The sequence below is a fragment of the Cebus imitator genome, unplaced genomic scaffold (genome assembly GCF_001604975.1).
Source record: "Cebus imitator isolate Cc_AM_T3 unplaced genomic scaffold, Cebus_imitator-1.0 Scaffold313, whole genome shotgun sequence".
Taxonomy (NCBI): Eukaryota; Metazoa; Chordata; class Mammalia; order Primates; family Cebidae; genus Cebus; species Cebus imitator.
In genome coordinates, this window is record NW_016107628.1 from 717016 (window position 1) to 734712 (window position 17697).

The 17697-nt window shown below is 44.3% G+C and overlaps 2 protein-coding genes across 3 annotated transcripts in view; both read left to right on the forward strand.

Annotated features, from left to right (window-relative positions):
• The window catches only part of KCNJ10 (potassium inwardly rectifying channel subfamily J member 10), a 34106-nt gene extending 24942 nt beyond the window's left edge, over window positions 1-9164 (forward strand). For both annotated transcript variants that reach the window (XM_017503648.2, XM_017503647.2), the window contains one exon: window positions 4130-9164. In XM_017503648.2, coding sequence (XP_017359137.1) covers window positions 4130-5269 — 1140 coding nt within the window. In that variant the 3' untranslated portion in view covers window positions 5270-9164. The remainder of the gene's footprint in view (window positions 1-4129) is intronic.
• Window positions 9165-15158: 5994 nt separating this feature from the next.
• Window positions 15159-16979, forward strand: PIGM (phosphatidylinositol glycan anchor biosynthesis class M). The gene has a single exon (XM_017503649.2). It carries the CDS (start codon window positions 15428-15430, stop codon window positions 16697-16699), a length of 1272 nt encoding a protein of 423 aa, XP_017359138.1. The 5' UTR covers window positions 15159-15427; the 3' UTR covers window positions 16700-16979.
• Window positions 16980-17697: the final 718 nt, after the last annotated feature.

Here is a 17697-nt window from a genome sequence, read left to right on the forward strand (position 1 = left end):
GCTCTCTGAACCTTTGTTTCTATGGTGTCTTTCCTACCTACCTCATGGTGTGAGGATCAAACTATATATTTTATAAACTTTAAAGTGATAAAGAATTATAGATTAATATTTTGGGAATGATAAGCAAGGCCTCTCTTGGGCCCTAAGAGCTTCCATTCTCCAAGATATATAGAATCTTCCATCAACATGAAGAAAGCTAGGATTTCAGTTAAGGACCCCTGACTGTCACCACAGAAAGTGCAGGGGTAGAAGTGGGGCAGAGAAGGCAGGCATCCTGACCCACCATGAGTATAGACAGAAGCTTCAGGACAGTCTTTCAGTCTCCTATCTAAAGCTTTAATCTCCTCCATAGGATCTCTGCAAAGTGCTCCTCCAAAGTGCCTTCCTGATTGTTACAGGAAGATTGCTCTTTATAATATCAATTTGCAATTTTTCTCCCTGTACTATGAACTCACTGATTGTTCCTTTTGGAGCTCAAAGGACAAGTCCAAGCCTTTGATCACATGACAGCCCTTCAGACCAAATATTTGCACACATCCATTATATCCTTCCAATTGTCTCTTCTCCTGAATGAACTTCCCTGTTTTCTTCGACCATTTCTCACATGGTCCGGTTCTGAATCCTCTCATATCCTGAGTGTTCCTTGATGCTGGATACTGCAGGTGTGGGATGAACAGAGCAGAGTACAATCAACTACGTTTTTATTCTAGAGACTTTAGTTCAATGAAAGTAGCTTAAGATTAGTTTGCTTTTTTGGCAATCAAAACACATGAATAACTCATATTGGATTATTTTCTGCTAATAAGTTTAATTTTTTTTAATATTGTACTGCTTTCTAAATCACATCTCCGTCCAGAGCTTGCTCAGGTATTTTTGGACCCAAGTACATAATCGGGCACCTAACATTTTTACATTTTTGTTAGACTTGGCCTACTTTTTTTTTTTTTTTTTTTTTTTGAGATGGAGTCCCTTTGTTGCCCAAGCTGGAGTGCAGTGGCATGCTCTCAGCTCACTGCAATCTCCGCCTCACAGGTTAAGCGATTCTTCTGCCTCAGCCTCCCGAGTAGCTGGGACTACAGGTGCGTATCACCATGCCTGGCTAATTTTTGAATTTTTAGTAGAGATGGGGTTTCACCATATTGGCCAGGCTGGTCTCAAACTCCTGACCTCATGATCCGCCTGCCTCAGCCTCCCAAAGTGTTGAGATTACAGGCGTGAGCCACTGCACCTGGTCAGACTTGGCCTACTTATTTGATTCCTTTGGATCATAATTCTTCCCCAGCTCTTGTGTTTGCTATCTGTCCCAGCTTTCTGTCAGGCTCATAATTGATGGCCATAGAATTCTACAGTTTTGAATGAAATTCATGTTAAGAAAATTGAATAGGGCAAGGCCAAAGGTGAAGCTCTCTGGTGTATGAGTAGAAAATGAATTCCAGGCTATCATGGTCCACTCACCAGTACCACTGATTTTTAAAGTCACCTAATTAGATTAGCATTCTCTTCATTTTTTTCTTTATCTGATCCCTAGATCATAATGAGAGATCTTGTCGAAAATCTCCTGAAGTTTAGGCACACTTTCGCTGTTGCACTTCTTTGATATGTCAATTTAGTAGCCTTATCATAGAAGAAAATTAGATTATTATTTCTAAGACAGGGTCTAGAAATAATAAGATGTGATTTAGAAGCACTCTGTTGCCCAGGCTGCAGTGCAGTGGCATGATTATAACTCACTGTAGCCTCCAACTCCTGGGCTCAATCAATCCTCCTGACTCAGCCTCCAAGTAGCTGGGACTACAGGTGTATGCTACCATACCCAGCTAATTTTTAAAAATTTTTGCTGAGATGGGGTCTTGCTGTTTCTCAGGGTGGTTTTGAACTTCTGACCTCAAGCTATCCTCCTGCCTCAGCCTCCCAAAGTTCTGGGATTACAGGCATGAGCCACCACATTCAGCCAAAATTAGGTTATTTCAATGTGATTTGTTCTTAGTAAATCCACATTGGGTCCTATTGATAACTTCCTTTACCCCTAGCCTGCCCAGGTACTCGTAATCTTAATAGTCCATTCTAGAATCTTGCCTAGGATCAATATCTTACTTGTTTGTCTGGTTTGTGAAAGGTACTTCATTTTTCTTTTTGAAAATTAAAACTATGTACACTCATTTCCAATTTTACATCACTTCCTCTGTTCTCTAATATTCCTCAAAATCTTTTATACGAGTTTACATCCTTTTTTTTCAAGAGTTTGAGGATCAAATGAGAAGGACTTCTAATGTGTGAATTCTAAAATGGTATATAGATATAGGCAGTATGGTGGTTATGTTATTATTATTACTACTGAGTACTAAACAGGGCTTTGCTTGGGCTTGAAATACAAATTCTTCAAACTTCAGAGTTGCAGAGGTTTCTTTTTGTTCCAAAGCAGCCAAAGATACAGGGGAGTGAATGACATCCAGGTCGGGCTGAATAGTCTCTTGTGAACAGAAGTTCCAAATGGCCTGTGGACTGGTAAATTGGGCATTCCTGTTGCCTCTAAACATTCTCTGGGTTCTCATCCATTGGTGATCTCCAATTCAGTGCCTACCTGGTTGGGCATACAGTTGGGCCCAAATAATTTAAAGTTTTCCAGGGGCAAGGCCATGGGGAAAATAGAGTGAGGAGCGGGGTGGGCAGTGTGAAGAATCATAAAATGCAATGGTTCAGACGTCTTGGAATGGATAATGTAATGAGCGTCTCCAAGAAGGGCCAAACTCCCCAGAGATCACCCTGCTCCTCCACAGAAGATCTGGCTATCGGATCCAGAGTCAAACGATTAAAATTCTCTCAGTGCTGGAAAAGTACAAGTTAGTGCTTGGGCACCTTGTATTAAGTGAATTGTCTCATATTTCAGGGCCGTGTCCCACTTACTGCTATCAGAACACATAGCAGTCCTGAATTTGAGCCTGTGCAGACAGAGCTACTAGTTAATATACACCCCTAGCTCTTCTACTTCACTCCGTCAAAACAATTTTGCCACCCACAATCTGGCATTTCTGCCAGTCTTTGAGAAAATGTCCCAGTGCTGCCAGGAGGTTTCAACATGTTGTTTCTCCTCCAGCACTGCTTATTTCTTTTTGTTCAAGTCCCATCTGTACTCTTCCTAACACTGCCCTAGACTCTAACTCAGACCAGATTTGCCCAGATGATGCAAACAGATGATGATGATGATAAAAAATGAAATGATCTGGGCACTTAGAGAGCATCCTGAAGGGCAAAAGCATGGGTAGTTTCTGCTATTCTCTGAACTAGATGAGTATCTTAGTATCACGAGTGGGTACTGACTTGGGGGTAGAGGAGCAAATGAAGAAATTAAGGGGGGGTGTTTGTGTGTGCATGTGTGTGTGTGTGTGCGTGCGTGTGTGTATTAAGGAGGATTGGCCTGGAAGGATTTCAGCAGGATAGCATGTCTTGCTTCATAGCCATTCATGAGGGTGGGGAGGGATCCTATTTCAAAATTAGAGATCTTCCAAGGAGGAGTTTTGTGGTGAAGGCTCTCGTTAGTCTCACCCTCACCTTCAAGGAACTGTGAAGCTACTACTCTTTCTTTTCTGCCTCTCTTCCTCTAAGAATTACAAATATCAGACTGTACTGCAATTATTTGCTTACTAAATAGGCATCTTTCTCACTAGGCTGTGAGTTCTTGGAGAGTATGATGTAATTTTCTTTTTTTAGTTATTATTACATTTTTTGAGATGGAGTTTCGTTCTGCCACCCAGGCTGGAGTGCAGTGGTGAGATCTTGGCTCACTGCAACCTCTGCCTCCCGGGTTCAAGTGATTCTTCTGTCTCAGCTTCCCAAATAGCTGGGACTACAGGTGCCTGCCACCACATCCAGCTAATTCTTTGTATTTTTAGCAGAGATGAGCTTTCACCATGTTGGTCAGGCTGGTCTCAAACTCCTGACCTCAGGTGATCCAGCCGCCTTGGCCCCTGCACAGTGCCTAGCACATGGCAAGTTCTCAACAAATATTTGTTAATACAAGAACACATAAGTGACACCCAAATGAATGTGAATTCCTCCCTCCCGTGGTGTGGGGGTTAGGGGTTGGCCAATTTCTACAATAACCTCCATTATGCTGTCTTGCTCCCTCCAGATGACGTCTGTCGCCAAGGTGTATTACAGTCAAACCACTCAGACAGAAAGCCGGCCCCTAATGGGCCCAGGGATACGACGGCGGAGAGTCCTGACAAAAGATGGTCGCAGCAACGTGAGAATGGAGCACATTGCTGACAAGCGCTTCCTCTACCTCAAGGACCTGTGGACAACCTTCATTGACATGCAGTGGCGCTACAAACTTCTGCTCTTCTCTGCGACCTTTGCAGGCACATGGTTCCTCTTTGGTGTGGTGTGGTATCTGGTTGCTGTGGCACATGGGGACCTGCTGGAGCTGGATCCTCCCGCCAACCATACCCCCTGTGTGGTTCAGGTGCACACACTCACTGGAGCCTTCCTCTTCTCCCTGGAATCCCAAACCACCATCGGCTATGGCTTCCGCTACATCAGTGAGGAATGTCCACTGGCCATTGTGCTTCTTATTGCCCAGCTGGTGCTCACCACCATCCTGGAAATCTTCATCACAGGTACCTTCCTGGCGAAGATTGCTCGGCCTAAGAAGCGGGCTGAGACCATTCGTTTCAGCCAGCATGCAGTTGTAGCCTCTCACAATGGGAAGCCCTGCCTCATGATCCGAGTTGCCAACATGCGCAAGAGCCTTCTCATTGGCTGCCAGGTGACAGGCAAACTGCTTCAGACCCACCAAACCAAGGAGGGTGAGAACATCCGGCTCAACCAGGTCAATGTGACTTTCCAAGTAGACACAGCCTCTGACAGCCCCTTCCTCATTCTACCCCTTACCTTCTATCATGTGGTAGACGAGACCAGTCCCTTGAAAGATCTCCCTCTTCGCAGTGGTGAGGGTGACTTCGAACTGGTGCTGATCCTAAGTGGGACAGTGGAGTCCACCAGTGCCACCTGCCAGGTGCGCACTTCCTACCTGCCAGAGGAGATCCTTTGGGGCTACGAGTTCACACCTGCCATCTCACTGTCAGCCAGTGGTAAATACATAGCTGACTTCAGCCTTTTTGACCAAGTTGTGAAAGTGGCCTCTCCTAGTGGCCTCCGTGACAGCACTGTACGCTATGGAGACCCTGAAAAGCTCAAGTTGGAGGAGTCATTAAGGGAGCAGGCTGAGAAGGAGGGCAGTGCCCTTAGTGTGCGCATCAGCAATGTCTGATGACCTGCTCCCACTTCCCCATTCCTCTGGTCTCTTTTCCTCTCTTTCAATGCCCCGGTAAGGAATACTGCCTGGGTTTACTGGAGATCCCCGGAAGCACCCATCCTCCACTCCCTCTTCTTTAACCCAGCGGCCTGTCATTAGCTTAGGCCAACTGGAGTCCAGGTTCCCCTCCCTATGTCCACTTTCTGCCCCCCCGCTTCTGCCCCAGTACACATACCTCCTTAAGCCAGGATGGGGGAAAGAGAGGGATTAGGCTGCAGTGGCTTAGAAGGCCTCAGCCATGCTTGGAGACTCACATTAGGAGGACCATGTGGTTGGAAGGATAGACTCCCCCACCTCCTGCCACCACCAAGAAGTTTGGTGACTTGAGGCTGGAGCTCCCTCTGTCTCTACCTTTCCATCTAGCAAGTTCCCAAAGGCAAGACTCTCTCTGATGGTCACATTGCTGTCTGTGCTTTCAGAAATACAGGAATCTGATCTCACTGTATTCTAGGGTTTTTACCAACCTCTTTTGAAAGAAGCCAGGGTTTGTCACTGTGAAGCTGATTTCTGCTGGTAACTTCTGACCATCACCTAGAACCATGGTCACCACTGTTTTCCTTTGCTAGTTTCTCAAGTGAACACTCTCAGGATACCCAGTTCCCTCATAGCCTCTGTTCTCAGAGGATTGGAGTTGGCCCAAGAAACATAACCCTACAACCATCCATATCTATCCTGGATTCTGAACTCTTCAATTTGGAGTGACTAACACAAGTTGTTGTCTAAAACTTTAAACCTATCTTCCAGGCAGCCCCAGGAAGCTGTGTTTCTCCATGTCCTGTGAATGGAAGGACACAGGCCAATACGTTCCTTTGAAAAGAAAGAGTTCAGTGCCCAAGCCCCATGGAAAGGTCTGAAAATAATAATTCAGATTACATAGTACCTGGCTTCTTTTCTTCCTTTCCTGCCCAGCCTAGATCCTTCTTCCTTAACTTCAACCCTTTGGGAGAAGGCAGGGGAAATGCAAGGGCCTTCCTCTCTTAACACAGATGCTCAAGTAGAACTAGATTCACCGGGCACAGATTCCCTGGAAAGTTAACCCAGCTCCACCATGAGGGATAGGCAAGTTCTCAGATTTCCAGACTGCTGTAGAGAGCCTCTGGGAATTGGTGACGCTTTGTTAAGAAGCAGAACTCTGTGGCTGGCAGCCACTATTCTCAGTTACACCTCCCAGTGCCTTCTGAAAGTGCCGGTTATTTCATTAGGCAATGCTGAGAGGAGAGGAAATTATACCATCTGATCAAATAACCATGGCTTCCCTCAGCCATTCCTGAGACCTGGTATAAAATGATGAAAATCAATGTCATCTCTACTCTCCTCTGCCATAAGGCCATTTTCAGGAAGTTAAAAAGCATGCTTTAAGAGATCAGACTCAGCCTATTCCTTGTTCCCTGGTGGGGTCTGTGGTAACAGTCAGGAGAGGACATTTAGGTACCAGAGCTTTATCCAAAGCCCCAAATCCCTACACTGCTTTCTGACCTCACTTTGGTACCAAGGAAGCCCCACACAGTGGTACTGCATAGTCCCACTATGAATCAAATGGCAGTTTATTTAAGGTGATCTCAGCCAATTGTTATAAGCTACATGCTCACACAGAATATATACATGCATCTACATACAGAGCCTTGCAGAGAAACACAACATTTTGAGGCTAGACCCATGATTACCACCTACTATAATTGCACAAGGTCTTGTTATATTGATCTCTCCTCGAACTCAACTAACTGTATGAAGACCCTTCATTGTTCATCTACTGTAAACCCCACCATTACCTTCTAGCTGGCGTAAAAACAAGAACCACAGAAACTTGAAAAATCTGAAACAGAAAACAGAAGGCAAAGAGCCAACTTCTGCGTTCTCAACTTTATTCATTAGATTTATCTGATTTCTTTTAGTGTATAGGGACAAGATGTACTGCTGTGTGTGTGTGTGTGTGTGTGTGTGTGTGTGTGTGTGTGTGTGTGTATGTATCTGTATCTTCTTATCCATTGGCAAGTTATTCTCCTTCTGGTTTATTTTGCCATGGTATGTTTCCTTCCTGAAGGGATTAATTTGTTCCCATTCCCCTGCTGCCTATTCTAAGCCTCAGACTCAAGGCCCTAGCCTCTTGGATAACAGAAGTTTCTGACTTACCCTTTGGAATCTCCTTCATTATTATCCCAGGCTTTGCTTTAAGTTGCACTTTAAATCATGCTATCCTATTCATGCAATCTGGCATCTTCTCCCATAAGCCCCCCACAGGGCACAACTACCCCCACTCCTAACTCTAAGTGGTTCTTTGGACTATAGTCTGCCTCCTCTGACCTGAAATCCTCTTTCAGGCTATAGGCCGAGCTTCAGAAGCAGCCAGGTCTGTGAGAAATGGGCCCCCATATCAACCATGGACTTGGAATGTCAGGAGAGTAGTAGGCACAGGTGTTAAAAGGAGAGATTTCAGAAGATGGGCAAAACAACTGATCGGGGAAGATACCTGGAGTGTGAAGATGAGAAAAAAATGATGCTGAAGGACCCAGTGAAATCAATGAACTCTTGAGTCTTGCTTAGGCTCGCAAATAAGAAGTGGGGAGGCTTGGGGAATTAGGATATGGCACATATGAAAGTTTTATCTAAGAAGAAAGAAACAGAGATAATATATATATAGAAAGATGTATATAGATGTATATATACCCAAATATATTGAATGTACAGAAGGGAAATATTCAAAGACTTTACCAATGGGGGCAGATATCTTGCCCTGGTTATGGGGTAGGACACTCAGATTTTCAGACTTACAATCAGTGGTCCTGGTTTCAAGATGGAAGTGAGATAGCTGATGAAGGATTTCAAGTCTGGGAATGGGAAAGGGAGGGGTGGAAGTTCCTTTTCGGAAATAAAGAGGCATTCATGAAGGCTTTTGTTGAATCCTATGCTACTGATAGGACCAGGAAGAGAGAATTAGGAGGACAACAGGGAGGGGAAGTCTTGGAAAATCTACCACTTATACTGTGTGCCCCCATCTTCAGCAGCCTCCTGCCACTGCAGTACCTTTTTAAAATAATAAAATAAAATAAAGCACCCTTTTGTTTCCCTTTCATGAAGTACACTGTATTTCCCTGTTTTCCACAGGGGTGGGAGCTGCTATTGCTCACCCCTGGAATTAAACTGAGGAGCTGAACACCTTGGTGTATGGGAGGCACTAAAGGGAAGCCTCAACCCTGGAATCCAAAATGCCAGGACTGAAGAGCTGTTGGGCCTAAGATCTCCCAAGGCTGAGGCCCAGTCTTTTGTGTGGCTGCAAGCAGCCCGAAGAGAAGGCCATGGTTTCCAGAAGAGTTCTAATCCTGGCATTTGGCATGGAGGGTGATGCTTTGGTTTTGATGCTTCTGAATGAAAATGAGGAGTGGGGTTACCAGCTGCTGTAGGGGATGGTGATGTTCCATAAGAAGCTTCCGGAATCCCTACACTATGCTTCACTCCATTATTCCCCCAACCGCTGTCAGCCTAATAAGATCATCCAGGAGTTTCCCTATAAGGTCTGAGCAGAGAAAGGAAGCCAGTTATACTATTGCTACAGGTCAGGGACACTGTGCCCTCCCCACGGCTGCTGCCCTGGTCCTTCACTCTTGCTAGCTAACCTTGTTCACTGGTAGAGTAACACACAACGTTTGCTGGAAAGTTAGCATGGGCCTCCAGGCTCAGTAATAGCCAACTCTACTGATGCAGAAGGAGTTAAGGATAGTTTTCCATTCATTGCACTAAAGACTAACCCAGGTCAAATTGATCTAGGAAAAAAAGGCGTGTAAGATTTGTTTTGTTTTGTTTTGGTCTGTTAAGAATAAGCTACTAAATAAAATGGATGACTCTTTGGTTGTCACTCTAGCTTCTTTTAGAAATCTAAACCAATACTGTTGAGGTCTAAACTCTTAGGCCTACCCATGGGAGTGGAGGGTTAAATTAGGCTGTGCTGGAAGAACTTCTGATTTCTGCCATCTCACAGAAGAGATGTGAAGAGGCCCAGCCTCTTCTGTTTAATTTTTCTCTCATGCTTTAGCGAGTTCCTTTCACAGTTGTATTTTACAGGACAATACTGAAAAAACAATACTGAAAAAAACATTAAGACCCAGGAATCTGAAAACTGGCTCAGCCTAATCCATAAAAGTCAAGATGCTTTGGATCCTGGGCATCATCCCTTTTGTCCAGTGATCACAAGCCCAATTTCCCTTCCATGCTACCATGCAGTCTTGTTGCCAGTTTTCCTTATATATCCTCAAGGTTCTTTGTAAGCTTATTCCTTTAATTACCAGGCATTTCTTCCCCTAAGTATCAAAGAAATGGATTTTTCTTCTACCCTTGTTTGTCAGTAGCCTGAGAAAGGTCTGGTTGTTAATAGCCAGCCCTGAATTTTTTCTGATGAGACAACAGATCCTATGGTCACTGACTCTTGTTCCCCAGAAATAGAGGAAGAGAGAGAGATGGAGGGAGAAAATTGGGTCTCTTATCATTATCAATAAATACTTAAGTACAACATTTAGGAAATACTAGGAATGAATCCTAAGACATATAAGATATATAAGATAAAGGACATGTATAGTTCCTAAAAGGCCTAAAAGGTTAAAGAGCTGAGCACTGTGGCTGATACCTGTAATCCCAGCACTTTGGGAGGCTGAGGTGGGCAGATAACCTGAAGTCGGGAGTTCGAGACCAGCCTGACCAACATGGAGAAACCCTTTTCTACTAAAAATACAAAATTAGCCGGGCATGGTGGTGCATGCCTGTAATCCCAGCTACTTGGGAGGCTGAGGCAGGAGAATTGCTTGAACCTCGGAGGTGGAGGTTGTGGTGAGCCAAGATTGCGCCACTGCACTGCAGCCTGGGCAACAAGAAAAAAATGTTAAAGAAACCTATAAACTTGTAAGGAAAGAGAAATAAAACAAGTAGCATATAACAAATATAACTAAAAGCAATTGCAGGTACCATGTACTAATGCCAGATATAACATTAGCAGAATGTTCTAAAAAGAGTGAGATCTCTATGGGCAACATTTCACAGGAACAGGAAGTAGGCAAGGGATGGTATCAATCTAAGAGGTTTGGTTAGAATACATTTGACATAAGATTCAAGAAAAATCAGCAAACACTGAGTCCCTATCATGTGGAATGTATCACTCGGCTAACCAAGCAATATAAGACATAATGCACGCATCAAGGGATGTACAATCATGGGGCTTTCCACCTGCTATTCCTTTTGTGGAACTCTCCCCACTACCTGCTACTTTCCAACCTTCTTTTTTTTTTTTTTTTTTTTTTTTTTTTTTTTTTTTTTGAGAGAGTCTCGTTTTGTCACCCAGGCTGGAGTGCAGTGGTGTGATCCTGGCTCACTGCAACCTCCACCTCCTAGGTTCAAGTGATTCTCCTGCCTCAGCCTCTTGAATAGCTGAGACTACAGATGCATGCCAACATGCCTGGCTAATTTTTGTAATTTTAGTAGAGATGGGGCTTCACCTTATTGGACAAGCTGGTCTTGAACTCCTGACCTCAGGTGATCCGCCCGCCTCAGCCTCCCAAAGTCCTGGGATTACAGGCATGAGCCACCTCACCTGGCCAACCTTCTTAACTCTTACTATGCCCATCTGAGATCAAATAAATCACCTTAAAAGTTAGAGCACTTACCCCAGCTGCAATTGTATATTACTTGTGAATTTATTTGACTAATGTCTACATAGCTTACTAGACTTCAAGTGTCATGTGAATGGGATTCATGTCAAGTGTTTGGTCATGAGTATAGCCCAGCACCTCACATAGGGCCTGACATGTATGATGCTCGATAAACTAGCATGAGGGAAAGAAAGAAAGGAGAGAAAGAACTGGCCTGAAGTATGCAGTGGAGCATGTATGTCTTGTGAACTAACTATAAAAGACTTATATAACAGGCATGATATAATTACTGTTAAAAAATAGAACAGACAATAAACATCACCTCCTTTTGAGGAGAGAGAGACTATTTCACTTGTTAAAGTCTAGGAAGAGTTTACAGAGGAGTTGAGGCTCGAGTTCAACTTAGTTTCAACATAGAAAAACCAAATAGCATTTAAGTCAAGAGAAACAGCACTCTTTGTGGGAAGTACGGCATGAACAAAGTATCATGGGAAGAAAGCATAAGACATATTTTGGGAACAGTAAACCTAAAACAGAGGGCTTTATAGGCGAATAGGTTAGAAAGGTAAGTTAAAGCCAGAAAATGGTGGGACTGAATGTCAGGCAAAAGAGTTCATTATTTTTTTCTTTAGGCAGTTGTGAACCACTGAAGATGTTTGATGGAGGAAAGAATCTAAGTAGAATACTATTAATTAATATCAATTTGGCATTAGAATTGAGACAGAAGACATTAAATCAGTTAAGAGATTTTTAAAGCTTGAGGGAAAGGCAATTGCCACAGATCCTACTATAGTATAGGTGTTTGCCACGTATTAGTTGAGTTGTTGAAGGTCTGGACTAAGGTTCAGGATGCCGGGCATGGAAAGAATTAGAAACAGATTCCAAAGAAATGACAAAGCAAGACATATGAACAAAATCTAGTGAAAAAGAAAGTGATTAAAGTAGTCAAGATTCTAGCAGGAGACAGATGGTATACTCAAAAGGCCAATGGACATGTTTTAATTAAGGAATTATTTGCAAAGGTATGAGCAAGTTTAATACATCGGCAAGATATGGTAATGTACCCAGGCACTCACAAAGTAGGAAGCCTTTACCAGCCTTAAACCTGGGGACAGTTACTGGAACCACAAGACTAGCACCCAAAGGAGGGAGTTATAGCTTCAACAGGAGCCATGGCTTTAGGTGAGGAACTAGACACTGCCAAAGATCTGCCAGTGCCTCCCACTGGTCTATTCTAATGGGAAGCCAGAGAACAAGGGAGACTGAGTGATGCTGCCCATAGAGTTTAACCTCTTGGAACACAGAACAGGGCAAAAAAGACGAATAGTGGATACAGAAGGGTAATGAGAGTGTATGCAGCATAGTGAACAAAGGACAAGGTTCCTGCTAGGGAATCTAGGGTTGAGCCACCCATGTTTGTGCTTTCCCTAGTCATTGGCTCTAAAAGGATGGAAATCTAGGAGAAGATAGTGAAAGGGGGAATCAGGAAGGATTGCAAGTAATAGTCCAAGAGGTAATGAACAGTTAAGCACTTGAAAACATGTAGCCCTTTCTGAAGGAGATGAAAAGATACAATCTGTAAACCCAATGCAAAAAGTTCAATATGGGGTCCTTAGACCCTGTGATGTTTCTCTTCCACCCAGAAATAGTAACTAAAGTTGGGCCTTTCTGTCCAATTTGTTTTACAGACTATACTCTATTCTTCCTTCCCACAACTACTATCTGTAGTGGTGTAATCTCAGCTCACTGCAACCTCTACCTCCCAGGTTCAAGTGCTTCTCCTTCCTGCCTCAGTCTCCTGAGTAGCTGGGATTACAGGCGTGCACCACCATACCCAGCTATATATATATATTTTTGTATGTTTAGTAGAGATAGGGTTTCACCACATTGGCCAGGATGGTCTTGATCTCCTGATCTCTTGATCTGCCCACCTTGGCCTCCCAAACTGCAGTTTTTTTTTGTTTTTTTTTTTTGACTAGTTGTTTCCTTATCTGCCTAAATTTGGTGCCTCCCATCTCTTTACTAGGACAGCCATGTAGGTATAGATTGACTGAGGTCTTTCTGCCATACTACTGAAAACAGTCCAGCCACAAGTACCCTTATTTAGTTAATCCTCAGACATCTACCTCCCATATTTTCTATCTTAGGGAACTAAGCCTCACTTACTTATTATTTGCAGAAGAAAAGAATAAATCAGAGATAGAAAGAGTCACAGTGAGAGAGAACATCCAAAATATCCAGACAAGAGATCAATAAGAGAAAACACAGGAAAATTAGAATTTATGATCAACGTTTTATTAGCAAGTCAGCCACATAATGATTAAGATATTCTAGGTCAGACAGACTGGGTTTTGAGTTCCGGCTCTGCCACTGGTTAGCTATGTGACTTAGGAAAATTACTTAATCTTCATAAACCTTGGTTTTCTTCATTTGTAAAGGTGGGAATGTCTACCTTACATGAAAAGTATTTGGCATAATGCCTGGTACATTGCAAATGAGTCCTCAACAAATCCAGCTATTATAAATCATCATCGTCATCATCATTATTATGATATGAATAGTGATGTGCTGCCACTACATATATGGCTAACATACTGCAAAAAATGGTTAGAATTATCAATGTAAGGCACATAATTATAACAAGGCATATAAAAGGACATAGAGATATCATAACATGAATATGGAATGTATAAGATGAATGCAGCTCATCTCCAAAGGATAAATGTGAAATGTAGGATGGATGAGTAGCAGGTAGTCCTGGAAGCTGCATGTTCAGACTGGATAAAGTCACCTCCTTTTCTTATTCTAGTCTAGAGGACTTCCACTAGGAAGAAGGCTCATTCTGTAAAATCAAATTGATCAGTACTTACTAAACATTTACCATGTGCCTAAGACTACAATAAATTACAAATAATGGAAAAAAATTAAGGATGATATAATTTCTACCCCCAAGAACCCTACAACCTCATTGTGAGGGTTAGGAACACAATCTAAAATAAAGTGTGAAATTCTACAGTGCAGACTATATAAGTGCCCTAGGTAACCACGGAAAGGGAAGAGTTAATGGGTTACAGTCCTTGGTGAGAAATTCATGGAAGTGGGTAGGGCTGGAGTGAGGTGGGGGAAGCAGGAGACCTTGACATACATAAAGGATATTTAAAAGGGAAAATAACTGGGAGTTGGGAGTAATCCAAAGATGTCACTCTAGAAATAATCTGGTAGGAAGAACCTCTAAAAACAACTCGACTTTTGCTGAATCGCTACTAGTACTGTGTTAGTTATTAAGGTACAGAAAAGAACAAGATAATCTCTGATATCGAGGAACTCAAAGTATCCTGACGGAAAACTAGGACAGTGAAACAAACAAAAACAGTTATTACAAAGCAGTGTGACAAATGCTGTAACAAAGGAATGACCAGGGAGTTTTGGAGCACTGGGGGGACTTTTAGTAGCACGGCAGGGTCTTCTGTGTGAGTGATTTTCTGGAGCTTAGATCCCATCCACCCCAGTCCACCTATCCCCGGACAGGGGAGAGGATTGGCATCTAAATCATTCATTCTGCGTGATGAGGAAGCGAGTGGCAGCTGGGAGCTAACACTGGCACTGAGGCCAGAAGGGTTGAGGAGGTGTTTGCCAGAGTGACTGGGGAGGGGAAAGCAACTTTGGCAGAAGAAATGCCAACCACAAAGGTACTGAGGCAAAAGGGCCTGACGTAGTTTAGGAATTTTGTGACGCTTTCCTTCTTTCCCATCACCTTCACTTAGGGTTGCCGGATAACATACAAGCTGTCCACTTAAATCTGAATCTCTGATTACCAACCAGTAATTTTAAAATATAAGTACGCCTCCAATATTGCACGGGACATGCACACTCAGCCCCCTTTAACTCACCCTATCCTGTCCTGGGGCCCACAACCCCCAGGTGAATACCGGCGAGCTGGTGGAGTACAGCATGAGAAGGCTCATCTACCTTTCACTCGTACGTTTCTCACTCGCGGGTCTCCAGCCCGGGACTGAGGGATGCAGCACGCAGGCCGCAGCTGGCTCCGCGTCGGGGGGTTTTCCTCTGCGGACCGGAATGGGGCGCGGGAAGAGGGCGAGGGGCGAGGGGTTTTCTCGTACAAAGAAAACTCACTCCGCTCCATAAAATTCTCAAGCCGGTGCCGGATTTGCTGGCAAGCGGATGTCTCCCCGCCTAGGGACCGGAACTCCCGCCTCCGCCGGAAGAAGAAGCGGAAAAGACACCGCCCTCCCAGAGGAAGGCAAGTCTTTGGCTGGAGAGACTGAGCAGCCCGCGCGGGGCTGGCGACCAGTAGCAGTACGGGGGCGGGGCTTCATGCCGGAAGTGATCGTTCTCATTTGTTTCGGTGGGCAGTGCAGCAGGTGGGATATGCAGCGACCACCTGCGGAAGGAACGGAAGGGAAGGTTAGAGGTACTAAGGCAGTCTGGAGCTGCAGCTGAGCAGCTGTCGCACAGTCAGATCATGGGCTCGACCAAGCATTGGGGCGAATGGTTCCTGAACCTGAGGGTGGCCCCCGCCGGCGTGTTTGGTGTGGCATTTCTAGCCAGAGTCGCCCTGGTTTTCTATGGAGTCTTCCAGGACCGGACCCTGCACGTGAGGTATACGGATATCGACTATCAGGTGTTCACCGACGCCGCGCGCTTCGTCACGGAGGGGCGCTCGCCTTACCTGAGAGCCACTTACCGTTACACCCCGCTGCTGGGTTGGCTCCTGACTCCCAACATCTACCTCAGCGAGCTCTTTGGAAAGTTTCTCTTCATCAGCTGCGACCTCCTCACCGCTTTCCTCTTGTACCGCCTGCTGCTGCTGAGGGGACTGGGGCGCCGCCAGGCTTGTGGCTACTGTGCCTTTTGGCTTCTTAACCCCCTGCCTATGGCAGTATCCAGCCGAGGTAATGCAGACTCGATTGTCGCCTGCCTGGTCCTGATGGTGCTATACTTAATAAAGAAAAGACTCGTCGCGTGTGCAGCTGTATTCTATGGTTTCGCGGTGCATATGAAGATATATCCGGTGACTTATATCCTTCCTATAACCCTTCACCTGCTTCCAGGTCGCGACCATGACGAAAGTCTCCATCAATCCCGGTGTTCTTTCCAGGCTCGTTTGTACGAGCTCCTGAAGAGGCTGTGTAATCGGGCTGTGCTGTTGTTTGTAGCAGTTGCTGGACTCACGTTTTTTGCCCTGAGCTTTGGTTTTTACTATGAGTACGGCTGGGAATTTTTGGAGCACACTTACTTTTATCACCTGACTAGGCGGGATATCCGTCACAACTTTTCTCCGTACTTCTACATGCTGTATTTGACTGCAGAGAGCAAGTGGAGTTTTTCCCTGGGAATTGCAGCGTTCCTGCCACAGTTCATCTTGCTTTCAGCTGTGTCTTTCGCCTATTACAGAGACCTCGTCTTTTGTTGTTTTCTTCATACGTCCATTTTTGTGACTTTTAACAAAGTCTGCACCTCCCAGTACTTTCTTTGGTACCTCTGCTTACTGCCCCTTGTGATGCCACTAATAAGAATGCCTTGGAAAAGAGCTGCAGTTCTCCTAATGTTATGGTTTATAGGGCAGGCCTTATGGCTGGCTCCTGCCTATGTTCTTGAGTTTCAAGGAAAGAACACCTTTTTGTTTATTTGGTTAGCTGGTTTGCTCTTCCTTCTTATCAACTGTTCCATCCTGATTCAAATTATTTCCCATTACAGAGAAGAACCCCTGACAGAGAGAATCAAATACGACTAGTGTATGTTCCAGACTTTATGCTAGTGTCTGTTACATTCTAATTGTCGTGTATGGACCAGAAGAGAGCTTTGGGACATTTTTTTCTGAACATTCTAAGAACTCTAGTGAAAGTTCCCCTGTTCCAACAGAAGTTAAAACCAATGGTTGCCTATATATAAAAGGGACACAATAATTGAGGTCCGGCTGGGCACAGTGGCCCACGCCTGTAATCCCAGCACTTTGGGAGGCCAAGGTGGGTGGATCACCTGAGGTCAAGAGTTCGAGACCAGCCTGACCAATATGGTAAAACTCAGTCTCTGCTAAAAATATAAAAATTAGCTGGACGTGGTGGTGTGCGCCTGTAGTCCCAGCTAGTGGGGAGGCTGAGACAAGAGAATGGCTTGAACCCGCGTGGTGGAGGTTACAGTGAGCTGAAATCACGCCACTGCACTCCAGCCTGGGCGACAAGAGCAAGACTCTGTCTCAAAAAATAAAATAAAAATAATAATTGAGATCCACCTTCTAGGAAATCTTAGGACTCGTTTATTTGGGATTTGGTGGGAATAAAATTTACATATTAGAAAATGGAAAGGCTGTTGAAACAGATACTAAAAGATTCTTAAAATAGAGGAATATAGTTAGAGACATCAGGTTTAAGCCAGTATTTGTTCCTGTTTTACTATGTTTCTGTCTTAAGCTGTGTCTTAACTTTTAAACCCCATTTTTTTTTCTAAAGCTTTCCTCACAGCTGTGAAAATCCAAAAAGTATTCTTAGGCTGGGTATGGTGGCCCATGCCTGTAATCCCAGCACTTTGGGAGGCTGAGGTGGGAAGATCACTTAAGTCCAGGAGTTCTAGACTCATCTGGGGCAAGATAGTAAGACCTAGTCTCCACAAAAAATAAAAAAAATTAGCCAGGCGTGGTGGTATGCCCCTGTAGTCCCAGCTGCACGGGAGGCTGAGGTGGGAGAATCGCTTGAGCCCAGAGCAAGACCCTGTCTCAAAAAAATAAAAAAAATA